At 39.5% G+C, this 24850-nt stretch overlaps 1 protein-coding gene across 14 annotated transcripts in view; it reads right to left on the reverse strand.

Moving 5' to 3' along the window:
* LOC140547107 (adhesion G protein-coupled receptor L3) overlaps nucleotides 1-24850 on the reverse strand; it is a 423620-nt gene that overhangs the window by 260650 nt on the left and 138120 nt on the right. For all 14 annotated transcript variants that reach the window (XM_072670638.1, XM_072670640.1, XM_072670645.1 and 11 more), the window contains one exon: nucleotides 3030-3226. In XM_072670638.1, coding sequence (XP_072526739.1) covers nucleotides 3030-3084 — 55 coding nt within the window. In that variant the 5' untranslated portion in view covers nucleotides 3085-3226. The remainder of the gene's footprint in view (nucleotides 1-3029; nucleotides 3227-24850) is intronic.

The following is a 24850-nucleotide window of genomic DNA, read 5'->3' on the forward strand; positions in this document are numbered from 1 at the left end:
AGCACTATTACTGACTTTTCTATAGCACTATTACTGACTTCTATACAGTACTACTACAGACTTCTATACAGTACTACTACAGACTTCTATATAGTACTACTACATACTTCTATGTAGTGTCATTACTGACTTCTATATAGTACTATTACTGACTTCTACATAGTACTATTACTGACTTTTCTATAGCACTATTACTGACTTCTATATAGTATTACTACTGACTTCTATGTAGTATCATCACTGACCTCTATATAGTACTATTACTGAATTTTCTATAGCACTATTACTGACTTCTATATAGAACTATTTCTGGCTTCTATAAACTACATTTACTGACTTCTATAAACTACATTTACTGACTTCTATAAACTACATTTACTGACTTCTACATAGTACTATTACTGATTTTTCTATAGCACTATTACTGACTTCTATATATAACTATTACTGACTTCTATACAGTACTACTACAGACTTTTATATAGTACTACTACAGACTTCTATGTAGTGTCATTACTGACTTCTATATAGTACTATTACTGACTTCTACATAGTACTATTACTGACTTTTCTATAGCACTATTACTGACTTCTATATAGAACTATTACTGACTTCTATACAGTACTACTACAGACTTCTATATAGTACTACTACAGACTTCTATGTAGTGTCATTACTGACTTCTATATAGTACTATTACTGACTTTTCTATAGCTCTATTACTGACTTCTATAAACTACATTTACTGACTTCTATGTTACTGACGTCTATATAGTACTGTTATTGATTTCTAAAGTACTGGACTAACTTCATTACAATTTATTACAATGATTTAGCAAATATGTATGCTACAATATTTCTAAAACTCAATAAATGCACTTATTTAAATAATGTTTCCGAAGGAAATATAGATTCATTTTATATAAATATCTTTAGTAAATGTGACGTTCCACATTACCAATCCATGTAACAACAGTGTAATTACTGGTGACTAATTCACTGTTACAGATGTGTTACAGTAGTACAGCTTCTGTAAACACTCATGTGCACCATTATAAATAAAGATGCTATAAATGGTGCTCTTAGCAATGCTATAGAAGAACCACTTTTTAAAAACTTCTCAGAAATATACTCGCAATGATTTCAGATATACCTCAGATGCCTTTCCCAGCTGGCTTCATGTAACAGACAGTGCTGATCTGGCCAAAGAGGACAATGCAGAGCGCAATACTGGCACATCAGCTGCATTAGGAGGTCAGACTGAGTTCATCTCTGACTGCTGGAACTGGATGCACTTAATGACAATTAAGACACGCTAGATGACACACTTTCCCTCCAGACGAACAAATCAAACATCAGCTCAGATGGGAGATTAGAGAGATACAATGCGAGACATGCTGAAATACTATAATCCAGGGTTTTGTCTTGTAAATAAACAGAGGTAGCCTAGCTTCCCACTCACATATATCAGAGCTTGCCTGTTCTGGTTATGAAAGTAGACGCAGCTAATGCTTCTCAGAAGCTGCTTCATTTCAATTAATGCATAGATTTAAGTGTTTCATTCTGTTTCCATCTGATTGGCTTGTCTCTCCCTCCTATTTCTCTTTCCCTCCCTCTCTCGCCGCTCTCTCTGTCTGGTCATTAAGGAAGAAGAAAAGCTGCAGTTCCATGATTGTTTGCCCTCGGTATCGAGCGGGACAGAAAACAAACGACGTTAGCGACGCGTTTTTGATTACGCAAGCAAGCAAGCTGGCCTGCACACAGATACTCAACACACACACAAGCACACACACACTCAAATGCAAATGCAAAAAGAGCAAAACAGAAAAACAATTCAATTTGCCCCTGTCCCTATTAATGACTTCGCACTATCAAATTAACATCTTTATGGCCAATTACTCCCCTAAACCCAGCGTTCTGTCTACCAACCCCTCTCTTCCTCCCAAAGTCACAATTTAATTAAATGGAAATGGCTTCATTGCTCTGTGATGCTGAGGAAATTCACAAAGAAAACAAAAAAGGTCATTCTCATGCAGGTTCAAAGAGGCCTCAGCCATCTTTCTCATAAGTCATTTCTGCCGTTTTAACCCAAATACGAAACCCTGTACAGTTTCATCATCCGATCTCATTGAATAACCCTCAGCAGGATCTCCAGCAAGAACAGGAGCAGCTCATAGTCATCATTTTTCATTCATAGTTCAACAGTTACAAATGCAGAGTGGAATGTCCAGTACCGTGCAGATGTTTTAGGCACCAAAGCACACTGTTTGACACAATTTCTCTCAGCAATCAGAGAGTTTTTACTGTACAAGCTCAGATCCCAGATGCTGAATTAGTAATAGAACAGATGCAGGTCAACAAAAATACAGTAAAAAGGAACAATAATTTCTCATGTTAAAGAACGTAATTGAGATAGTCTAAAGAACTAAGCTTGGTTCCAGGTTTCTTCTGGACGCCCCCTTATCAGCCAGCACAGTGTGGATGTGTTCAATTCCATCAGCAGCAGCAGCAGCTCACCTGATTTAACCTCATTAAGCTCTGATCTACCAAAACAGGTGTTGGATGATCACTATAAATAATACTAGACTCCATGAGGAGAGCTTTGGAGATGTTTTAATGAACACAGTGATGGAAAACCATGACTTTCTGTATGATTATTATTAGTATTTATTCTAGTATCAGTGTTTTACTGAAGAAATACACACTAACTGTCCAGATAGGCAGCTTTTTTACTCTAATTTCCATTGGTGCCAAAAACATTTTCACAGTACTGTACATACCATAATATATATATTACACAAAAACCTTGTGTCTCCATTTTTGCCGTTTAAATCTGACAGTTGTTCTTTACATTGTGTCATAATTTCATGGTGAGTTGAAACAATAGAAATTCTCCAAAATTATTTTGCAATCGACTGTTGGCTGTTGCCGTTTTGGAGATACAAGGCTTTTTGTATGGTGAGTTCTATGGTGAGTTTTAAGTCATTTTGTCACATTTTGGAAGCTACACAAATAGTAAGAAACTCACCCAGAGCAGCAGGCCCCAGCAGGCTGGCCAATAGGAGCATCCGTAGTGCCCACATGGCCCCTCCCTTCACTTCAGGCAGACTGACGTTGGTGAAGGTGCTCCTTTCAGGTGGACTGGTAAGCCAGTGATGCTTAGTCAGCAGGGTTGGACTGGGCTCAGCCCAAGTTCTGGACTGCTGTGGGCCTCTATGCCTTCACCTAAAAACACAAACCGAATGACATTTATTAAATGTAAATTATAAACACTTTAGTATTGCTCACAATAAAGAATCTCACACTTTTCTATATAACACATATCATAATACATATAATATGTTTATTTAATGTAACGACTTGGTAGTAGGGACATATCCTTTTCTGTTGATGTAGGACTTACACAAGTAAGGACTCTGAGGACTATGTGCTTCCTCAGAGTCACATGTTGCCAGCCTACCACTGGTTTTCGACAGGTGAACATGCTTGCAGGAGAACACAAACTGCCATTAAAACAAACACCAGCACTGACTAACACCACACTAAGGCCCTGTTCACATCTGGCATTAACATGCATCTGGGTGAGCATCATTTCCATCAGGAGGAGCATGGCTCACATTAATTGAATTAATTAATCAAGATAAGGCACCTGGTTTGCGTTTGCACCAGTCACAATTATCACCTTTATCTATTAGTTAGTTTGTTATTGTAGTTTGCTTAGCTAACTCGTGAGGACGATGGATGGCATGGTCTTGCGGTTATTACGTATTTATACCAGAAGCAGTGACCTGCTTGATGTGGGCGGGGCTTTTCTGACGCATCGAGGCGCTTGGGCGTTTACACCATAAGAAGAACGTGGTCATATGCTTCACTCACCACCTCCGAATGTGGTTTGAGTGATCTGATTACAATATGCTGCCCTCCAGACTCAATAGACCCCATTTACACTTGTACTTTGTTCTGGCCAGGGCACATGTTAATGCCAGCTGTGGACGGGAACTGCGTTATCTGCCGGGGTAAATGAGATGTAGATGTTCTTACAACCTTAATACGTTTCTACGATATTCCCAAAACAGCGTATTAGAGTGTCACCAACATTTTGAACCGTGGTAATTGGGGAAGTGTGTCTGTGGTGCCCATGTGAAATTGAACTGAGATGCCTTTACAGGCATTAAATGTCATGTGTGTTTAATTGGGCTGCAACTTTTCAGTCTCATAATTAAACAGGAAATCAATCCAACAATTTGCTGCTTTTCAGGATGTCATGCAATATTCATACCACTTTGAAAAACAATGCAAAGACGTATTGTATTTTAGTCTGTGTCCCAAGGCAGTGCATTCAACATGCCTACAGAGTGCACTGCATTTGTTTCAATGTGCACAAATTACCATTCATATCATATCCTTACTACAGGGGGCCGTCTGTCACTTGAACACCTATGCCAAGCAAAGGGAGCAGCACAAAGGCAAAGCAACGTAAAATGCCTACTACTTTAGTTCATTGTCAGGGCATTCAAAATACAATGGCAGACAGCTGACGCAAAGCACACTATATGTCCAAATGTTTGTGGACATCCCTTCTAATGAATGCATTCAGCTGATTTAAACTAGACACAATGCTGACTGACAAATGCACACACACACACAGCTTGTCAGCTGTAAAGAAGTCCTGCCAATAGAATAGGACTCTCTGGAGCAGATAAACATGAACCGATTGGCACCATGCTGCCTAATGCCAGGAGTGGGCTAGAGGGGTAGAATAAGCCCCCCAGCATTGAGCTGTGGAACAGTGGAACTATGTTCTCTGGAATGATGATTGGTGCTCCATCCAATACTTTTGGGATGAGCAGGGGAGTTGGGAATGAGGTGGGGTGGTGATCATCTAGTAGAAAACCTTCTCAGGACAGTAGAGAAAGTCACTCCAACAAAAGCAGATCAACTCTTTTTTTTTTAATGGCCTCAATTTCGGAAGAAACAATGAATGAACAGGTGTCCCAATACGTTTGTCTATATATATACTTGTATATGGAAATGTCTTTGAGTATTACAATCATAGTTTTTGGTCACACTTTATATTGTGTCTCTAATTACACATGAACTATCATGTAATAACTGCTGGTGATATATGCACTGTACAGTACAGCATCCGTAAATATACTCATGTGTATAAACATCAGTTTGTACTTTCAAAATTACACAACCGAATCTCCATAGACTCTCCACAGCTGTAACAGTTCCTATTAACACAATTACCCTATCTTATAACACATTCATAACCATGTAAGAGAGAATATGCTGTTACAGCTATTAAGCGCTGATACGCTTAATTACATAAGCTATACTACTGTAATGCATCTGTAGCAATGAACATATCACCATGACTTACATTGTTATTGCCCAGAATATTAGTGTGTAACAACACGGTTATTACACACAGACACTATTAATACAAGGCCTATGTTTCTGCCTTGTGTCCGGAGTCAATGGAGTGTTTTTTATTTTTGCTCTAAAGTACAAGCTCTCCTCGTAGCGCATTACAGTTAACATGTGTCAAACTCAGTGGTAAATTTGCACTTAGTTTGTCACACCGTAAGCTGTGGTGCAGGTCGTCATGCGGAGTGCTTATCATAAGAAGTGACACTCTTGCTTAAGTGTTGATGAGGCACCATGCAAATTCCTAGCCTACACAACAAAGCTATGCAAAGAGTTGCAATATAATATATGCAAAGTAACATTGCCGAAAGGCGCGAAAGATTGTTTTTCCAACCCAGAAAGCTCTTCTGCAACAGCCAGCTGACCACGGACAACAGCAATGTCTGAAATAATAGAGTTAATGTAACTCCCCATGCATTTAATCACTTTTCCAGAACAAACAGAAAATCTGTGGGCAAAAAAAAAGAAGTGTTGATTAGGACCCATACCAGCACACGCCTCATTACAGCCTTACAGAAACATGTCGCACAGCAGCGGGCAGGTAGGCAAACAATAGTGACAATCTCACGTGGAAAGATTTGAAGCATTTACTTTTCTTTTTTGCGCTGAACAGAAAATAGTCGTAGCATGGTTTCTATCAGGTGCAGCGAGGGTGAGTCGCTAGAGAAAGAAAAACACCACTTCAGGGGTCTGGACGCTAAATTTTCTCCACTGAGCATTTCAGCATCTCTCTCATCTTTCCGTTCTCCCTATTTTCTCGCTTCCTTTTTAAAGTCCAGTACTCAGCATTCACTATTTGTTTCTTCCATGTTGCTCCCTGATGAATTCCCGCTGGTGTGGCTGCAGATTAAAGCTCACTAAAAGCTTCAAAATCAGCAGAATCAAATTAGGAAGAACTGAAAACTGAGATTCAAAATCTGATAAAGCGGCAAATAAAGCTACAGCCACGTGCAAAGTCATCCGTTATTAACTTATTTAGAGAAAAACAACAAAAAACAACCTTAATTCAACTGCAAACAAGTCCACTGGAACAACTGCAAGCTAAAGTAATAGGAAACACAAACTAACACACGGAACACACATGGAAATAAAATACAAGAGAATAAAATCAATTTTCATTATTATTTAAAGTCCCTTTGCTCTCAAAACAGCTTCAATTCTGCAAGAAAAAGAGAGCCTCATCCATTACAGACATGATATCCTGGCAGATCTTTCAGCTGCACTTTCAGGCTGTGGATCTCCTATTCTACCACATCCCAAATGTGTTTGACTGGATTCAGATTCACTGACTGGGAATAGTCAATGCTTTTCACTTCACCTGTCAGTGGAGATAATGTTTAAAGTTATGGTGTAAATAAGCTGTGTACTCTTCTCTTTACCTGAGCACCAAGCTGCTATATCTCTTCCTGCACTGTAAACTTGTTTATGTAAGTGATGCTGTTTACAACACCAGACTGGTCTACCTCAGTATACTCCTAAACCCCCTATTTTACTCTTTATTTACATGTACAACACTTCACTTATTGTACTTACTGTACTGTACTTGTTGTTGTTGTATTTATTGCCTATGCAACCTGTCTTTAATTGTGTCCATAGACCTTATTATTGTTTCATGCTCTATCTTTCCTGCACCAGAGACATAGCCCAACAGTGTTCTGTTGTACTGTACAACACTGTATTAGTATAATGACAATAAAGCTCCAATAAAACGATGTCCAATGAAAAACATGTATCTGTGCTTAACTTTAAATGGAAGTTAATGTAAATGTAATGTAAAAGAGTTTTTTATTTAGTAATTAAGAGCATTTCTATTGATAAGAACAGTATTAATTATCATTAACATTTAGTATGCAATCTATCATTTTATGTATATACGATAAAGTAAATTGACTGTAAACAGTTGCTTAAGTTAAAATGTCTAAAATATGATGCCTTGGCTGAAGGAATGCAGCAAATATCCAAAGCCTACTTAAAAGTCCATTAAATTTACATTTAAATATATTAAATTGGAGTTTTTTTGTCCAAGGGATGTGTGTATATATATATATATATATATATATATATATATCTTTATATATATATATATCTACCTATCTATATATATCTATATATCTATATTTATATCTATCTATCTATCTTTATATATATATATATATATATATATATATATATATATATATATATATATATATATATATAAAGATAGATAGATAGATAGATAGCTATTGTAATGCACACAGCAGAACCACACACTCTGTCCCATCACCTCAATCGCTTTAACCTGGCATTCAGGCCTCCCTCTAAATGTGTTTTGCAGTCCAGCCTGTGTACCCTCACACACTCCCACAACGGCCCAGTTCTGAATGGTGGGGTGAATCAGGATGCCAGTGTTGCTTCACAATAGCTGGATAATGCAGAGGGGATGAGAGCGAAAAGAATTCTGCTGGGAGATCCAAAGAGACATGCCACAGCTGAATCCCTAACGTCAGCGCGTGCGTTGGACTTTTTTTTGTTCTGTTTTAGTCCCCTGCTCTGATTCCCTGGTGTCAGCGTGTGCATTGGGCTTTGCTGTTTGCAGTGTGCACCAAAACTGTCGCAGTCTCTCAGGAAGAACTGGCCTCCCCATAATAAATGGAACTGCAGATGGAGTTTGTGTGTTAGGGCTCTGTCCTGTCCGCAATCTCTGTTTGGAAAGGCCAGGAGGTGCAAATTTCAAAGCTTTGTCCATTCTCTGACTCCACAAACCACATCCTATCAGTCTGCAGCCAGGGGCTCCTCTAAGCAGCTGCCGAGCACTCTAAACATTAAAAGCCATCCAAGCCACTCACCATCCACACACTTACAAACATGCAACTTGTCACCTCACTTTTCACCTGTGTACACACACACACACACTCATACACACATACGGAGAAGCGCCAGAAAGCCAAAGTTGTGAGAGTTTCACGAAGAACAGAAAAAATATGTGTGATATGTTCTGGAGCGCTGCATGGAAGAAGCATCACGCATTTCACACACGCATACCTACACACACACAATCACACACACACACACACACACACGCACATGTGTACATAGAGTTGTGTATCGGATGAGTTCATTGCAAGTGTGAGTGTGAGATGTGCCTGAAATTAGCATTGCTTCTACACCTCTCTTGAGATTTCACACACACACACACACACACACACACACACACATATCTGGCCTCTCCGTACGCTGCACACTGTGGCCCTGCAGAAAGGTTAAACAGACCTTTACAGGTACTGGTAAACATCTCAACAAAATCTCAATCCTAGCCCTAAAAATAAGTTTAACCCAAAACCTAATCCTAACCCTCACCCAGGCCCTATTCCAAACCTTAGCCTCAATCCAAAACCAAATCCTAACCCTAATCCAAACTTTAGCCTAAACCCAAAACTTAATCCTAACCCTTACCCAGGCCCCAATCCTAACGCTAACCTTAACCTCAACCCTAAACCTAATCCTAACCCTCACCCAGGCCATATTCCAAACTTTAGCCTCAATCCAAAACCTAATCCTAACCCTCATCCTGGCCCCAATCCTAACTCTAATCTTAACCTCAACCCAAAACCTAATCCTAACCCTCACCCTGGCCTCAATCCTAATCCTCACCCAGGCCCTAATCCAAACCCTAGCCTCAAAACAAAACCAAATCCTAATCATGGCCCTAATCCTAACCTTAAAATCAATCGAAAATCTATCTTATCTCTAGCCCTAGCCCTTGTGTTAACCCTAACCTTCACCTTAAACTTTAACATCAACCCAAAACCTAAATCTAACCCCCGGCTCTCTTCCTAACCCTAATTTTAACCTCAGCCCAACATCTAAGATTAAACCCCACCCTGGCCCAATCATAACCTTAATCACAACCTCAACCTAAAACCTAATCATAACCCTGACCTTGACCCTAATCTTGACCAAAACTCTTACCTTAACATCAACCCAAAACCCAATCCTAGCCCTCAACCTGGCCCTAATCCTCACCATAACCCTAAACAAAACGAGCAGCATGTCTCCAACAGCTGGTTAAGGATGTTGAGATGGTGTGTATTCCCTATTAAACATCCAGTAACATTCTCAGACACTCCAAATAAAGTGAAAAAGTGCTGGATTCAGCAGATTATTAACTAAACCTGAGAAAGAAATTTCAGAAACTCAAAACAAAGTGTCTTCTTTTACCTGTTTGTATTATTTGACTGGGCCTCATTCAGCAATATTTTCCTAAGACCTTAGAAAAGTCCTAATGAAAAGTCTACGTCCGAATGATGTGTTCGTGTGTTTTTACAGCAACATTCTTATGATGATGGATTCCATTGTCCTCGTAAACCTCACAAATTCCAAATGAGAAAACACTGGTGAATTGCTGAATCTTAGTCAAATGTGCATAGGGCGGTTTTAGGAAGACTTTTCTTCTTAAGAACAGTTGATGAATGAGTCCCAACATGTACTTTACGACTTCCTGCAGTTTCTCTGAGTTTAAGGAATTTTAACCATTGATAACTGACAATCATACCAGAGTTATTGGCTGTTCAACCATAACTACTGGAATCTGTCTAGTCAATAGCTAAGAATATTCTTGGATTTCTGATTTTTTTACACACAGAGATCAGCATTTCTCTGAGAAGTTGGAGCTGGAAAAAAAAGCTAACGTGAGGGAGCTACAGACCCAAAACCTCATTAAGACCTAATGAGCTTTGGACGTGCTTCAACCAAGCACCAGAACAAAGGAAGGAAAATATCAATACGTCGCCAATTTATCCTTCTTTCTTTCTCTGTGCCCATTTTCCATTGCTCAGAGGTCAAGATTCGACAGTAGTGTATCTACTGTAGGTGCTTTCAGCGGTGGACAGGGGTTAGCATAGGCACTCTAGACTACTCAGTCGAGTGAGCAGCACTGCACTCAATCTATATATAATAATACTAAAACTTCCCATGTTCCAAACACTCAAAATCATATAGAGACGGAGAAGCAGGCACGCCAACAACCATGCACACACACACACTCTGGAGAGTGACGGGATTGTTGTGTGTGCTAGGTTTGCTCGGCACTTGGCAGTAAAGTGCAGTTGTGGATCAGACAGCTTCATTACCGCTCACACATCAGAGCAAACTTTCTAATCAGTGTGTGCTGGCACTAATTCACCATTCAGCCCCACCAACCAGCTCCTTCAGAGCTCCACACACTGAGCCTTAATTAATCACACTGTTCAAACTAGATCTGGTTAAAGTACAAAAGAGGCTGATGAGGAAGGAGGGGGGGGGGGGCAGGACCATTACAGAAAAGGGTGATTATTGAAGCTAAACAAAAAGGAGAATTGATTAATGGGGAAATAAGAAATGAGTGCAAAAAAAATCAGAAAGGCATTAGATCATTAGTGTATCTCCATTTTTGTAATTTTTCTTGTTCATTTTTGACAGAATTTGAATCTGGCAGTTGTTCTTTATATGGTGTCCAAACTTTATGATAAATGGACCAATAGAAATGCTCCAAATTACTTGGAGTAAAGTCTGTAGTACATAAAATATGAAAGTTTCAGGTCCCTATTATAATTAGCTTCAATAAAGTTTATCTGGGCAATAAGACTTAATTTACTGTAATACTGTACTTGTTTAGTGCTTTCCAGCACATTCCCCATTCAGCCCAGCACTGCCTGTAGTTCTGATCCAACCCCTGCTTTATCTGATCAGCACTTTATTCTGTTGGCTGAGGTGAGTAGCTGCTGGAACAGAATAGATCTCAGTGCTGGCTGGAGGCGGAATCAAACTCTGTCCTTCAAATATATGCCTAGAATAATAAATTGAGGAATCAATAAGGAAATTGAGTTATCAATATATAATTATAGATGGAACTTTTGCAATTGACATATATATATATATATATATATATATATATATATATATATATATATATATATATATAATTACTATTTTTTGAGTTGACTTCCACTGAAAGTTCCATTGAAAAATAACTAAACTAACAATGTAATGTAAAAAGTAAATTTGGATTTCCGGCTGTTTTAAAAAAATAAATAAAATAAAAACAAATTCAGACAGCTGTTTGGAATAATTGAAATTTCAAAGTGTTGTGCAAGGTAAATTGGGCAGTAAATTGTTTATTTCAAATAAGTAAGTGTTTAAATAAATACCAATATTAGCATAAATACTAATAATTTTCATAAACTCCACCCATCCAACACCTGGTTTGGTAAATCAGTGCTTAATGATGTTACATTTGGTGAGCTAGTGATGAAATTGAACGCATGATCTCATGAAATCTCAACTACTTTCTTAAAACTGAAAACATTTTAATTCACTGAATTAACATTCTTGTTAAGTTTTATTGTATTATTTTTTGTGTTTGTTTTATTCATTTTAGAAGCAGCACCAGAAATGTTAACATCAGGACAAAATAATATAAATAGTAAAATAATATAACACATCACTTGTCAAACATCAAACATTAGGGGACACCCAACATTATTGTATCTGCCCTGGCTTATAAGCTAGAAACAATATTAAACATTATACAATAATTTAGTAAATGAATGAACAGTAAGACCCAAATAGACTCTACCTTGGAAATAAGGCCAAACCACAGCCATTGTGTCCTTGTCTCGTCTTGTGCTGTCAGCCCTTATCAACTCTCGAACCTTTAAGGTGTTTTAATCCACCTTTAAATCCAATCTCAAGCTGTGTCTTTTGACATCATTTAGGCTAAAATTGTTTTCTTACTTAATTTAAAAATAACATTAAAACAAGCAGAATAAAAGGGTTCTTGAAGATCTGATAGACAGTGACAGCGTACAGGCTCTCTAAAGACCCTTGGGCAACGGGTGTATGTATGTGTTAGTGTGAAAGTGTGAGAGTGTGAGACAGGGCGTGCTCTCACCTAAGAGAACCTCAAAGGAGTTTCAAATTGCAGGTGAATACCTATTAGGGTTGTTCTACATATGTTAGACATGGATCCAAGAGGACCCAAGCACGCACACATTCACACTCGGGTTTGTGTTTATACCTTGTACCTATATGTAATAATAATGTGTCCTATATGGATTGTTTACACGTGAGTGCTTATATGCCTAATATAAGTGCTATAAGGCCTAATTCTAACTCCAAAGCCAAAATTAGTCATTTTTATCCTTTTAGTTGTAAATAAATCAGCACTTAAAAAAAAACAAACAAACATATATATATATATATATATATATATATATATATATATATATAAGGAGTAAGACAATGTAAGTAGTTTTTCTGTTTTTTCCCCTGACAATGTATGAAAACAAGAGCACACACACACACACACACACTTAATAAGAGTGGCCCTACCCAGCTTAAATGGAAGACCTATTCTCAGGTCTCCGAGTATTCACATTATGTGCTTGACCTTTTGAGATGACCCTTTGTAATGAATGATAATTACTTCAACTTTTAACCTCCACTTTACCATCTTTCTGCTATTTGTCCATCTGTGTGTGTGTGTGTGTGTATTTTTAAGGTAAATAAAGTGACTGACTTTGTAGAAAACCAGAGATACCTACAGAGCCAGACTTAAGTTTATATATGAATATTATCATTTAAATCTGGAAATTATACATAGAATCATGTACAAATTTCATGAAAAATTGGCAAAAATGGGTCACAATGAGCTGATATCTATTTCTCTCTTGCTCTCTCTCTCTCTCTCTCTCTCTCTATATATATATATATATATATATATATATAAAGAGAGAGAGAGAGAGAGAGAGATACAACTTCCAACATGTATTATTTACATGTAGGGACTTACATATACACATTACACAGCTTGGGGATTTGAGGATTTCTCTCTTGAATCACTCAGACAAACCCAGTAAACAGATGAGTGTGTGTGAGCAGGTTAATCTCAAAGCTGTGTTGGATTTCCAGCCCTCCAAGACTGGATCTGAAGAACCCTGGTTTATTGTATTGTATCTGCGCCCCAGTGTAGGGATCGGTCTCCTACAGAGAGTACATACAGTGGGGTAAAAGAAGCTTATGTCGAGCTGAAATTGACCGCACACACACACACACACACACACACACATACACACACACCGACACCCACTTTGAAACGTGATCCTTAATGTTATCTGATGAGAACCTGCTTCTAGAGCTTAGAAGTTGACTGAATAACCCCCTTCTCGCTCTTTCTTTCTGTGTGTGTGTGTGTGTGTGTGTGTTTCCTTCACAGACTGCATTCTTTATCCAAAGAGCAGGCCTGTTACTAATGACTAGTCCCAAGACACAAACTCACTCACACATACAAACACAAAATAGTTCAATGCTTGACATCAATGGCATGGCAGTGAGCATTAATCATTGTCAGTGTGTTTGAGTGGGGGGTGGGCTGTTTTGATTCAATACATATTTTAATATATCAAGCATTGTCTATTTAAAGACAGAGCCAGTTACAATCCTTTAATTTCACTGGTGTGTTTTACCAGAGTGCACTCTGGTGTCCTCTAGGGGTAATGCCAGTAATGGACATTATTCACAGGCCGCAGCAGTGAGGAGCATTCTCAGGTTAGAGGTTAGAGTCTGCAGTATGGGACTGTTTTACTGTGGAACATGAAAGCTTAATGTAATTCCTGCGGTTCTAGTGCTCTGTCTTCAAGCTGATTCTTGATTCAGATTTAAATATCGGATCAGTGTCGGACAATTGGTTTCGGACATCTCTACGCAAACAATGCTTTCTATACAATAAATATAACCTGTAAACTTGAGAACTTCCATTCAACCTTTACCCCCATTTAACCTTTAACCTCCTTAAACGGCCTATGGTCCACCTGTGGTCCGAAAGTGTTATTGCAAACTTCAGTAACTAAGAAATAACGCCACCCATTTTTACAGCAGTCCCTGTAGTTACTGAGTAATACACCTTAGTGTGTAACAAACCTTTCTGCGTTAAGGGCTTAAAGATGAGGACAAAGATTTGCAGAGTATCTCAGATAGTCTAAAGTACACCCGTTCTGAAGTCCTCACAACACTCTAGGAACGCCTCCATGCTAACACAGTAAACATTTACAGGACTAAACTTTTCGTCCTAACCTGGACACTGCCTTTCTTCACCTTAGGTCCTCATTAATACACATTACAAACACATGCTAACACACAAAGAACACCCTTGTTGTTTCTCTTAATGCTTCACTTCTCTTTGTGTTTCACTGCTGCCATGTATGTACATGCATGTGTGTATGTGTGTCTGGCTGTGATGTGTGAGTCACACACTCCATGGCGACAGGTTGCCATGGTCTCCTCAGCCCTGTCCATTTAATTAGCTGTGAAAGAGAGAGAGAGACAAAGAGAAACAGAGTAAGAGAGAGAGAGAGAGTTCACATATACATTAAGGTACATAAAGACCATGTGAAAGGACATCATAGGTGTAGTTTAGGTGTAGTTAGGTGTAGTCATTTGAAGGATGCCCTGTTGTTGTGGAGAGACTAAACAGTGGACAGTGGATTTTACTATTGTTTTGCTCATGTTTTGCGTCACCAAGTGTTTAAATCCCACAGGTGGGACTGTACAAACCAAGTACCAGCCACAGCAGGTCCCACCAATGAAACAGCTGCGCAGGTGGGAAGGGTTACTTGCGAAAGGGTTAATGGATAAATAGATCAATCAATATGATTTCATAGCATGAGGTTATAGTTATTAGGGTATAGTTATATATAGTTATATATATATAAAAAAATGTTTTTTTTGCTGGTTTGAGATTTTTAGAGTGTCCTGAGTGTTAATTTAGAGGTCCTGGAACCCCGAGGACCACCCATATTTTACACCTTGGATTTTCCTGAAACAATTGCACAGACCAAGCCACAGGAAGTGTCTGGTTCCTTGTCATAATGTCATAATATTATAGTATAATGGGTTTTTTTTAGATTTGCTAAGAAGTGCTCATTTGGAGATCTCCATATCTTATATTTTACACATTTAAAAAACAATTACTCAATTGGACTATTGTTGACAGGGATAATGGATAAACAAATAAATAAAATAAATATCACACCAAAACAGGCACTGGATCTTCAAATGTTTTTAGGCTAGTTTGACGATCTCCTCCATAACGTTTACACATTTCATCCTAAAACAATTTATCTATTAATAGGTGAATAAGTAAATGGGTAAATATCAACCAAAACATAAGGTGATGGTTCTTTAAGTGTCTTTTTTCTCCCCCCATAGATACTGTACTGATGAAAATAAATAAATAAATAAATAAATAAATAAATAAATACATTAATAAATAAATAAATATCCAGCCAAAATATAAGGTGATGGATATTTTCTTTTCTTGCCTAAATTGGAGATTACATATAGTTTACATATAGGAGATCAGTCTAATAGTTTACAGCACAAGTGGGGCGGTACTGCTGAAAGGGTTAATAGATAAAAAAATAAATAGATATCTTGCTATAACATGCAGTATTGGTTCTTAAAGCTTACTTTTTTTGTTTCTGAGAATTTCAGAGTGTTAAGAGTTTAATATGAAGACCTGGGACCTCTTTGGACCCCCAATATTTTTTTTTACCATGAACTTTCATGTCTTTAAAGACGCTGTAATGAAAGCAGTCTCTTTTATTCTATGGAGCAAAAATAGGCTGTGAAATGGTCAAACATACAGAAATACATGTACTGTTTCCCAAGATGTGGGGTTTGGCACTTTGACACTGTGTGTGTGTGTGTGTGTGTGTGTGTGTGCTGTCTGGCTGAACGAGTGTGTTACAGTCCATAAGCCACTGAAATATTCAAATTTAAATGAAATATTCTTTCTTAGTTTGAGGTCTCAATTACCTCAATCACTTACACACACACACACACACACACACACACACACACACACATCTCAATCATTGCTGTGTGAGTCACTCTCTGCTCACACACTGCATAATTTTCCATAGAGAGCAGAAAGAGAGATCACCACAGCAGACACAAAGCTATTCAAATTGATTCAGAAAGATGTTTGTCTGCATAACCTCACTCACACACACTCGCACACACACACACATACTCACACACACAAAGAGCGCTAATATTTCCATACGCTGAGTTGATTGTTTGTGAATATGTAGCACAGTTTGGGGTGAAGAATGTGGCCGATCTCATAGCGGGCACTCAGAAAGGCGTTGGGATAACAGCGGTGATTACAGCGCTCTCCTCGTTACTCAAGAAACATCCAACGGGGAACAGCTGTGGAAAGAAAGGCGGCTCGTTTTTGATTCACATACAGTAATAGAACATCATCTGGACACGGAGAAGGACTGCGCGAGCACGGGTGGGCGATACGGAGGCAAGGCGAGATGTGTATTATGGCAGTTAGTTCTTTCTGAGACTTGTGAAGAAGCTGGGAAGGAGAAAATCCCCTGGTTCACGTTTTTAAAAATATGGAAAAGGTTCAGGAGAAAAACAATAAAATAATTAGCAAATTTTATCTGAACTAAGCAAGATAATGCCATAATTCAGCTATAAGTGAACAAGGACAAGTGTTACATCACATTAACCGTACACCTCCAGACTTCCAGGTGGATATCACTGTTCAGCACTTAATTCATACAACACAATTTTGAACTAGTATCTAAATGTTAAAGAACATCAGTGTAATGGAAAGATTCTATACCTGATAAATGCTTTTGGTTCCAACCAAGAGACAATTTAGTAACAGATATTTTGTAGTGTGAGGCATTGAGTCTGATAGGGTTTTAGAACCTCAGCATAAGGTAAAGGTTCTATACCTAGTTAAGAACCACTTTGAAACCTTAAGTTTTACGACTGTGAGACATTAGGTCGGATAGGGTTAGCCCTATCAGACCTAATGGCTCACAGATTAAAAATAAAGGTTCCTACATTTGTTGATGGTTGTTGGCTCGGACATGCAGTTCTAGGAAAACTCTTCAATGAGTAACGAAACTTGAATGGGTATAAAACCTTATGCTGAGGTTATATCTTATGGTATTTACATGGTTGTTGGCTTGCACATGCAGTTCTTGGAAAACAGGTATAAAACTTTTACCTTATTCTAAGGTTCTTTAAACTTTATTATTTCTTATATAGAACCTTTTTCTATAAAGAACCATGTACTAGAAGTCCACATTTTAACCTGTTGATAGAATTATTTAATATTTTAAAGGTCCTTTGCATAGTGTTGATTCCATATAGAACCACTGGCTTTAGTTAAGAACCCCAGAAAAGCCATTTTAAAACTGTAGTACCATAAAATACAATGGCTTTTAACAATAGTAAAATCCTTGTTTTGGTACAATATAGAATCATTTTAAAAGGTTCTTCAAATAAACAAGTTCTCCATCATGCACAAAACCAGTTTATATAGAACAGTGGTCTTGCAGCCTTGGGATACAACCCTAATCCACCCCACCCAAACCTACTAATTACTGCCTTCAGGAGTCCTTGACTGTCAGGATGGGGTGTAAGATTTGGGATGGAGTTTCAATCTGCTGTAAAGTAACTCTCTAGGAGGAGGGTTGCAGACCACTGGTATAGTCTATAATTGTTGCCTCTGCTGAAGAATTCTCCCTACAACCCTAAAAGCCATGCAGCTGCTCAATGTTCAAGAAGTACCAATGATAAGACCATAAAGAAAACCTCAGAAAACTATAAAGTGATGTCATTTATCAAAATGCTGATCAAATTACATTAAGTGGTCTACCAAAGAGTAAATATTTACATATATAAATAAAAATAAATAAATAAAAAAAATAAAAATCTGGCCCAGTAATTGGTGCAGTAATTCTAGAGGAAGTGGCCTGCAGTCTTCAGCCCACAGCATTGTGGTTTGTGGCCGGGATATGTGTGTTAGGCCACAGTGGTTTCAATACGACCACACATTACTCACAGACTCTGGGCACGGCCATGGCTAAAGCATTTCAGCAACAGTAGGCTTCACAGAGAGAAAACAGCTCAGGGCTTTTCACGTCCTTCGTGATGGATATGCCAGTATGTTGGACCTATGTGATCTAAACACGTTTCAGAGAAGCTAGAATGTTCTTACAGCTGTAACCAAAACTAAAATATCTCCGAAATGGCAACTCAAATAACCAGTTGGATTCTTAAAAAGGGCTCCTCGAACTGGTGAACAACCTTTTATAGAGAGAAATGGTTCAATGCAGCATCAATAGGGTATCAAAGTGCAGAAATCTGGCTTACAGTGTAGGAATCATGTACTGGTAGTGGTTTCATATGAGGCCCGTAATCCCATCATTTCCAGACTGCTGAATCTTTAAAAGGTTCTCTGCCTGGTTAATGGGTTCTTTGGATTGATGGAAAGCCTTTTATGAATGGTTCATATACACTGACATGCCAAAAGTTATGGGACAGGATATATTATTGTATAGGACCCACTCTAGCCCTGCAACGTTTAGCAACTTGACGTGGCATAGACTCCACAATTGGACAGAAGACGTCTGGAGATGTGTTAAGCCATGCTGCCTGGACTGGAGCTGGACCTCTCCACCACATAAATGCTTGATTGGGTAAATGTTGAGCGAATGTGAAGGCCACACCATTGTGTCACACCAGACCTGGTCTACCTTAGCATATTACACCCGAACATACTGCACTCTTCCATTTATATGCTGCTGGCTTCCTGTAGCTGCTGCCTGCATCAGATTCAAAACCCTGACTCTGGCCTACAAAGCCAAGACTGGACCAGCCCCTCCGTACTTGATGGCAATGGTCAAAAGCCGATCTGCACCAAGAGCCCTTCGAGCTTCAAGTACGGCTCGGCTCGACCCGCCATCCCTCAAAATCCTGGAAGCAAGCGTCCAGGCTTTTTTCTGTCCTGGCACCAAAGTGGTGGAACAAACTTCCCCTGAGTGTCCGAACAGCAGAGTCCAACGCTCGCTGTCTTCAAAACCAGACTGAAGACCCTCCTCTTCAGAGAGGACTTGGGTGAAGTGTAAAGTGGTCACCTTAAGTTTAGTAGTGTCTAAGCTTAGAGGCATCTTTGAATTTTTAGCCTATTCAAACTAGCTGAGGTTTTTCTTGAGTAAATAGTGAAGCCGTCTGCTAAATGCCCTAAATGTAAATGTCAGAACTCTGGACTCCAGAACAATTCTGGACATCTTGGGCCCAAACACCCTTCAGAAGTGGAACATGGCATATGTCTGGTACCCACTGTCATGCCTCACTCAAACTCCAGGGGCCTCCAGGGGCCAGCATAAGAAGGTTCCACTATGATTCCATGTGTAGAACCAAATATCATTTTTTCAGCACTAATAGAAGCCTTCTTTTAGTGGCTTACAGTGTAGAATTAATGTACTGCTAGTGGTTCTATATGAGGCCCTCCTAATCCTGCTGGTCCAGGCTGCTGAAGCTTGATGCTAGTTTAGCGTTCTGCTAAAGAGCTGCAGGTTTGTAGCTGAAAGAGCTTCCATTTCTGCTGCGTCCGCCACTTTCACACCATCAGCGTTTCTCCGCTCTACCAGATTAAATCAGTTTATGATGAGTAATGGTCAGGTTTATTCCGCCGCAACTTTCTAGAACACACTGCCCCTTTCCACTGCTAACACACACACACACACACACACACACACACACTCTGATATTCGTCTGCATTGGAAATTTTGTTTCGCTGGCGTCAGGGGTGCAGTGTGTGTGTGTGTGTGTGTGTGTGTGTGTGTGTGTTCTGTATTCTCAGCCACTACACTTTTGGCAGAAAAGACAGAATCAGTGTTTTAGAGAACTGAATGCTCTGGAAGGTGAATGCATTGCATGAAACGGGTAAAAATATATTCCGTTAGTGCTGACTAATGGCCACAGTGTCTCTGTCCTTTTCAGATCTGAAGTATATTTTAGGGGGGCAGTCGTGGCCAGAGAAGTAGGCTTGGGACCAGAAGATCACTGGTTCAATCCCCCAGACTGGCAGGAAGCATAACCATGCTTGAGCGTTCCCTCAGTGTTCACAGTGGAGGTGCCCTTGAGCAAGGCCTCCAACTGATCCCCAGCCTCTGCTTCCCCAGCCCCTGCCACTGTGCTATGCCGCAGTAAAAAGTGTGTGTGTATGTGCTATTTAAGGCTGGATTTGTTCGTTTTTCCCATACCATATCCGATCAAAAGGAATTGGTTCTATGTAGAACCACGACTATGCCAGAAACTATTTGGATGGGATTAGTTCTTTGCCTGGTTTCTATTTTATCCGGTTCTATGTACCAGTGGACTGTCTTTAATAGATGGTTCTATGTATAATTGTCCTTTTCCTCTCATCCTTTTTTCTCCCTTTTCATTCTCTCTTTTTCTCTTTGTCATTTCCTCTCTCTCCCTCTTTCTTTCCTCTTCCATTTCTTCTCTCTCCATCATTTTTTTCTCCCTCTGTTTTACTCTGCTATATTTTTCTCTATATAATCTATTTCTCTATATACTCTTTATCTTTCCCTCATTTTCTCTCTGTATTCTCTCTCTTCCCCCCCCCTTTCTTTCCTCTCTGTTTTTTATTGTCTCTCTCTCTCTACCTCCTTCTTTGCTCTCCCACTTTTTTCTTTTCTTTGTCTCTGTCGTTTCATTCTCTCTCTCCCTGTTGATTTCTTTCCTGTTCCTTTTTCATTCATTTTCTCTCTCTCTTTCCTCCCACTTTTACTCTCTCTTTCTCTCTCTCTTCCTCTCTCTCTCTCTCTCTCTCTCTCTCTTCTTCTTCTTTTTAACTCTTTAACTCTCTCTCTCTCTCTCTCTCTCTCTTTCTTCTTTTTAACTCTCTAACTCTGTCTCTCTCTCTCTCTTTCTCTCTCTCGCTCTCTGAAAGCAGCACTGACTTTCTCCCCGTCTGCAGTTTTATCAGCACAACACCAGGCAGTAGCTGTGTGTGTGTGTGTGTGTGTGTGTGTGTGTGTGTGTGTGTGTGTGTGTGTGTGTGTGCGTGTGTGTGATCTGAGATTTGAGTGAATCCTCTTTAATGAGATGGCCTGCAGTTTACGCCAACAGGATAAGTGAACAGTCAGAGTTGATAACACTGCCCTCACAATCAATACACACACACACACACACACACATACACACACACACACACACACTCTTTAATTTGCTCAAACACACCAGATCAGACAGTGAGACTGAGGCAAATCCTCCTTTTTGGGTAATGTAATCTCCTCCTCCTAAACGGTGTGAATCAGACTGAGAGAGAGAGAGAGAGAAAGAGAGAGAGGGAGAGAGAGATTAGATTCAGCTTGTGTCTGAGATATTGGAGACTGCACACTACACACACTTACATATATTCATGAAGAGTTTCTTTCAGTTTGCAGTTAAACCGGTCACACCAGCAGCACCTATCACAACCTAAACACACACGTACAGCCTGCTACTGATCACTCTGATCCTCCCAGCTCACTCATCATACCCACACCGAGCTGCACCGGCTCAGGAACTGTATGCACCTAGCACTTCCTCTGGAACTCCCTCTACTGTACACAAGCTGTGTACTCTTCTCTATACCTGAGCAACAAGCTGCTCAACTCATTACTGCACTGTGCACCTTGTTCACATGACTATGTGATGCTGTTTACAAACACCAGACCTGGTCTACCTTAGCATATTACACCTGAACATACTGCACTCTTCCATTTATATGCACATCACCCAATTGTATTTGCTGGACTATACATAGTATAGTTTATTTTACTTATTAGTATAACTTTAATCACCTTAAATCACAGCCAGCCTTCATGCACATATTTGTATTTCATGTTTATTGTACTTATTAAGCACCCTGTGTCGTGTCTTGTCTATTGTCCTTGCACTACAGTCCCACGTCTTTACCTATTACTGCATTGGAGACTTAACCTAACAGTGTTTTGTGTTACAGCGTTAAAAGTATAAGTTCCTAGAGTAACTTCTTAATGATTCTTAATGTGTTGTAAAGAACCTTTAAGATTTTTTTTCTTTTTTTTAATGAAAAGGTTCCTTAAAGATTCCACAAAGCACCTTAAGAAGTTCCTCTACAGTTTCAAATTTAAGAACCCCTAAAGGTTTCTCAGGGAAATTATATTTTTAACAGTGTATTGTGCAGCCATGTATCACTATAACAACAATAAAGCTAAAATCAACTGAATTGAATTGAATTGAACTGAACTGAACTGAACTGAACTGAACTGAACTGAACTGAACTGAACTGAAGTGAAGTGAAGTGAAGTGAAGTGTATATGCCTTTCTGGCAGCAGTGGTTCACTACTTAGAGCACCAGGCTACGGATGACAAGGTTGTGGGTTCAATATCCAATGGGTTCACCAATCTTTCCTTGTCGCTCTCTGGCTGCCGCAGCATTGGCTGGCCCACTACATCACTGAGTGTGTTGTTGCTAGTGTGCATGTGTGTGTGTTCACTGCACGGATGGATTCAAGGTGGAGGCCAAATTCCATCCGTGGCCAACAGAAATGGTGAATGTGGCTGTCTTTGTCTTTGTCTTTGTTGACGTTAAGATCACAATCTGGTGCCCATATAGGGCTTACGCTATACTTGTGTTTATGCTATATGTGTTTCAGCTCGGACTGAAACTGCAAATCAGAAAAGAGGTCATTTACATAAATCTGGTGTAAACAAATACACAAGGATAAATAGAGGTCAGAAAACAGTCTTATAAAAGATGAACATCCCTACTGAATACACACACACACACACACACACATACACACACATACACACACATACTTAATTCAGTCTAGCACTACCTCCTACTGGACAGACAATATGGTTCTCTCAGCAGGGCATCTGATTGGCTGCCGAGTCGCTCAATCACTGCCAGCCTCCAATCTCTCACTGCTGTTGTGATCTGGGCTCAGAGACTCCACCCACTCAGCAGGGCACCAGAACAGCTTCACACACACACACACACACACATACGTACATACATCCCTCTCAATCAGTCCTGCTTCACATGGACAAAATCCCATTCAGCCTAATAATAATACCTCAAATGTCTAATATTCCTCCTTTTTCATTGTTGTAGGAATGTTGTAAAATTACAAATTACAAAAAACATACTTTTACTCCTTTTTAATAATAATAATAAAAGTAATAATAAAAGTAATTTTATCTACTGACATATTAGTAGTAATCCACTGGTAGTTTTTCTTCTTTCAAGCATCATTTCTTTACAAAAATGTCACATATGAAAAAAAGGAAAGCAAAACGATCGTATTTAGGCTATGTACGCCCGAAGCGGGAGGGAAGCTAGATATCTAGATATTCCGATTTTTATCCACATTCAATAAAGCTTGTTCAGTCTAGCAGCTAACAACTGCTTAGAAAGTCATGCTTTTGTGAGTGGAGGCTGGATAGGTCAATTAGGCAACCGTGTGGTGATTCTGATCATTATGTCAGTGATAAGTAATCACTGTATTGCACTGTTATAATAAAATAAGCTGAAAATAAGAACACTAACACACACTGAAAAGCCAGGAGGCTAAAATGTCCAGAAATTCAGGTCTGCTAGAACGCCACCAGCCCTGTTGACTTTTTTGGCAGCAAATCCACCTGCAAACATCTCTCTCACTCTCTCTCTCTCACTCTCTCTCTGGCAGCCTTCAGAGAGCAGTTGGTTGTTGGTTCCTCTGGCTAGCTGCTCGCTGTAATCTCTCCTGTGTGCCAGCGAGCTCTGGAGGCTCTCGCTTTTATTGCTCAATATGTCCGTTATGAATATTAGGAGCAGAGTCTTATTGAAAAAGGCATTCCGGCAGACTCGGACAATGCCGGCTAAGAGTGGACAGCATCCATGCCAAACTTTGTTTTGAAGGATTCCTAGTGCATAAATTCAAGGGCATTAAAGTTAGTACAACAAATTCAGTTTAGCTAAGACACTAGAAAATACTATACAGTAGAGATGCAGAGGGTCTGGGCATCTAAGTCCACTATTGAGATCCATTTTACTGTAAAAACTCCAGATCCCTTTAGAACAGATACAGGTAAAGTCCCATTCTGAAGAAAATTGTTGAGATCTTGATCTTGAAGAATGGACACTTTGACAAGAGACAGATTCTGATGACTGGGTCAGAGTATCTCCAAAACATCAGGGAGGTCGGGTGTTTCCGGTAAGCAGTGGTCGGTATCTACCAAAAATCCTCCAATAAAGGGCAACAGGTAACCGGCGACAGGGTCATGGGCTCCCCTAAGGCCTAACTGATGCTGATGGAGGCCTCACCTCACAGCTTACAGGACTTAAAGGATCTGCTGCTACCGTCTTGGTGCCAGATACCACAGGACGCCTTCAGAGGTCTTATGGAGTCCCAGCTTCAACGGAGTAGGGCTATTTTGGGGACGTAAGGGGCACCTACACAATATTAGGCAGGTGGTTTTAATGTTATGTACATGGAGCAGCTTACTCCATGAGTGTGTGTGTGTGCGCGTGTGTGTGTGTGTGCTGGGCGATGATATCATTGT

Source organism: Salminus brasiliensis, chromosome 24, assembly GCF_030463535.1.
Source record: "Salminus brasiliensis chromosome 24, fSalBra1.hap2, whole genome shotgun sequence".
Classification (NCBI taxonomy): domain Eukaryota; kingdom Metazoa; phylum Chordata; class Actinopteri; order Characiformes; family Bryconidae; genus Salminus; species Salminus brasiliensis.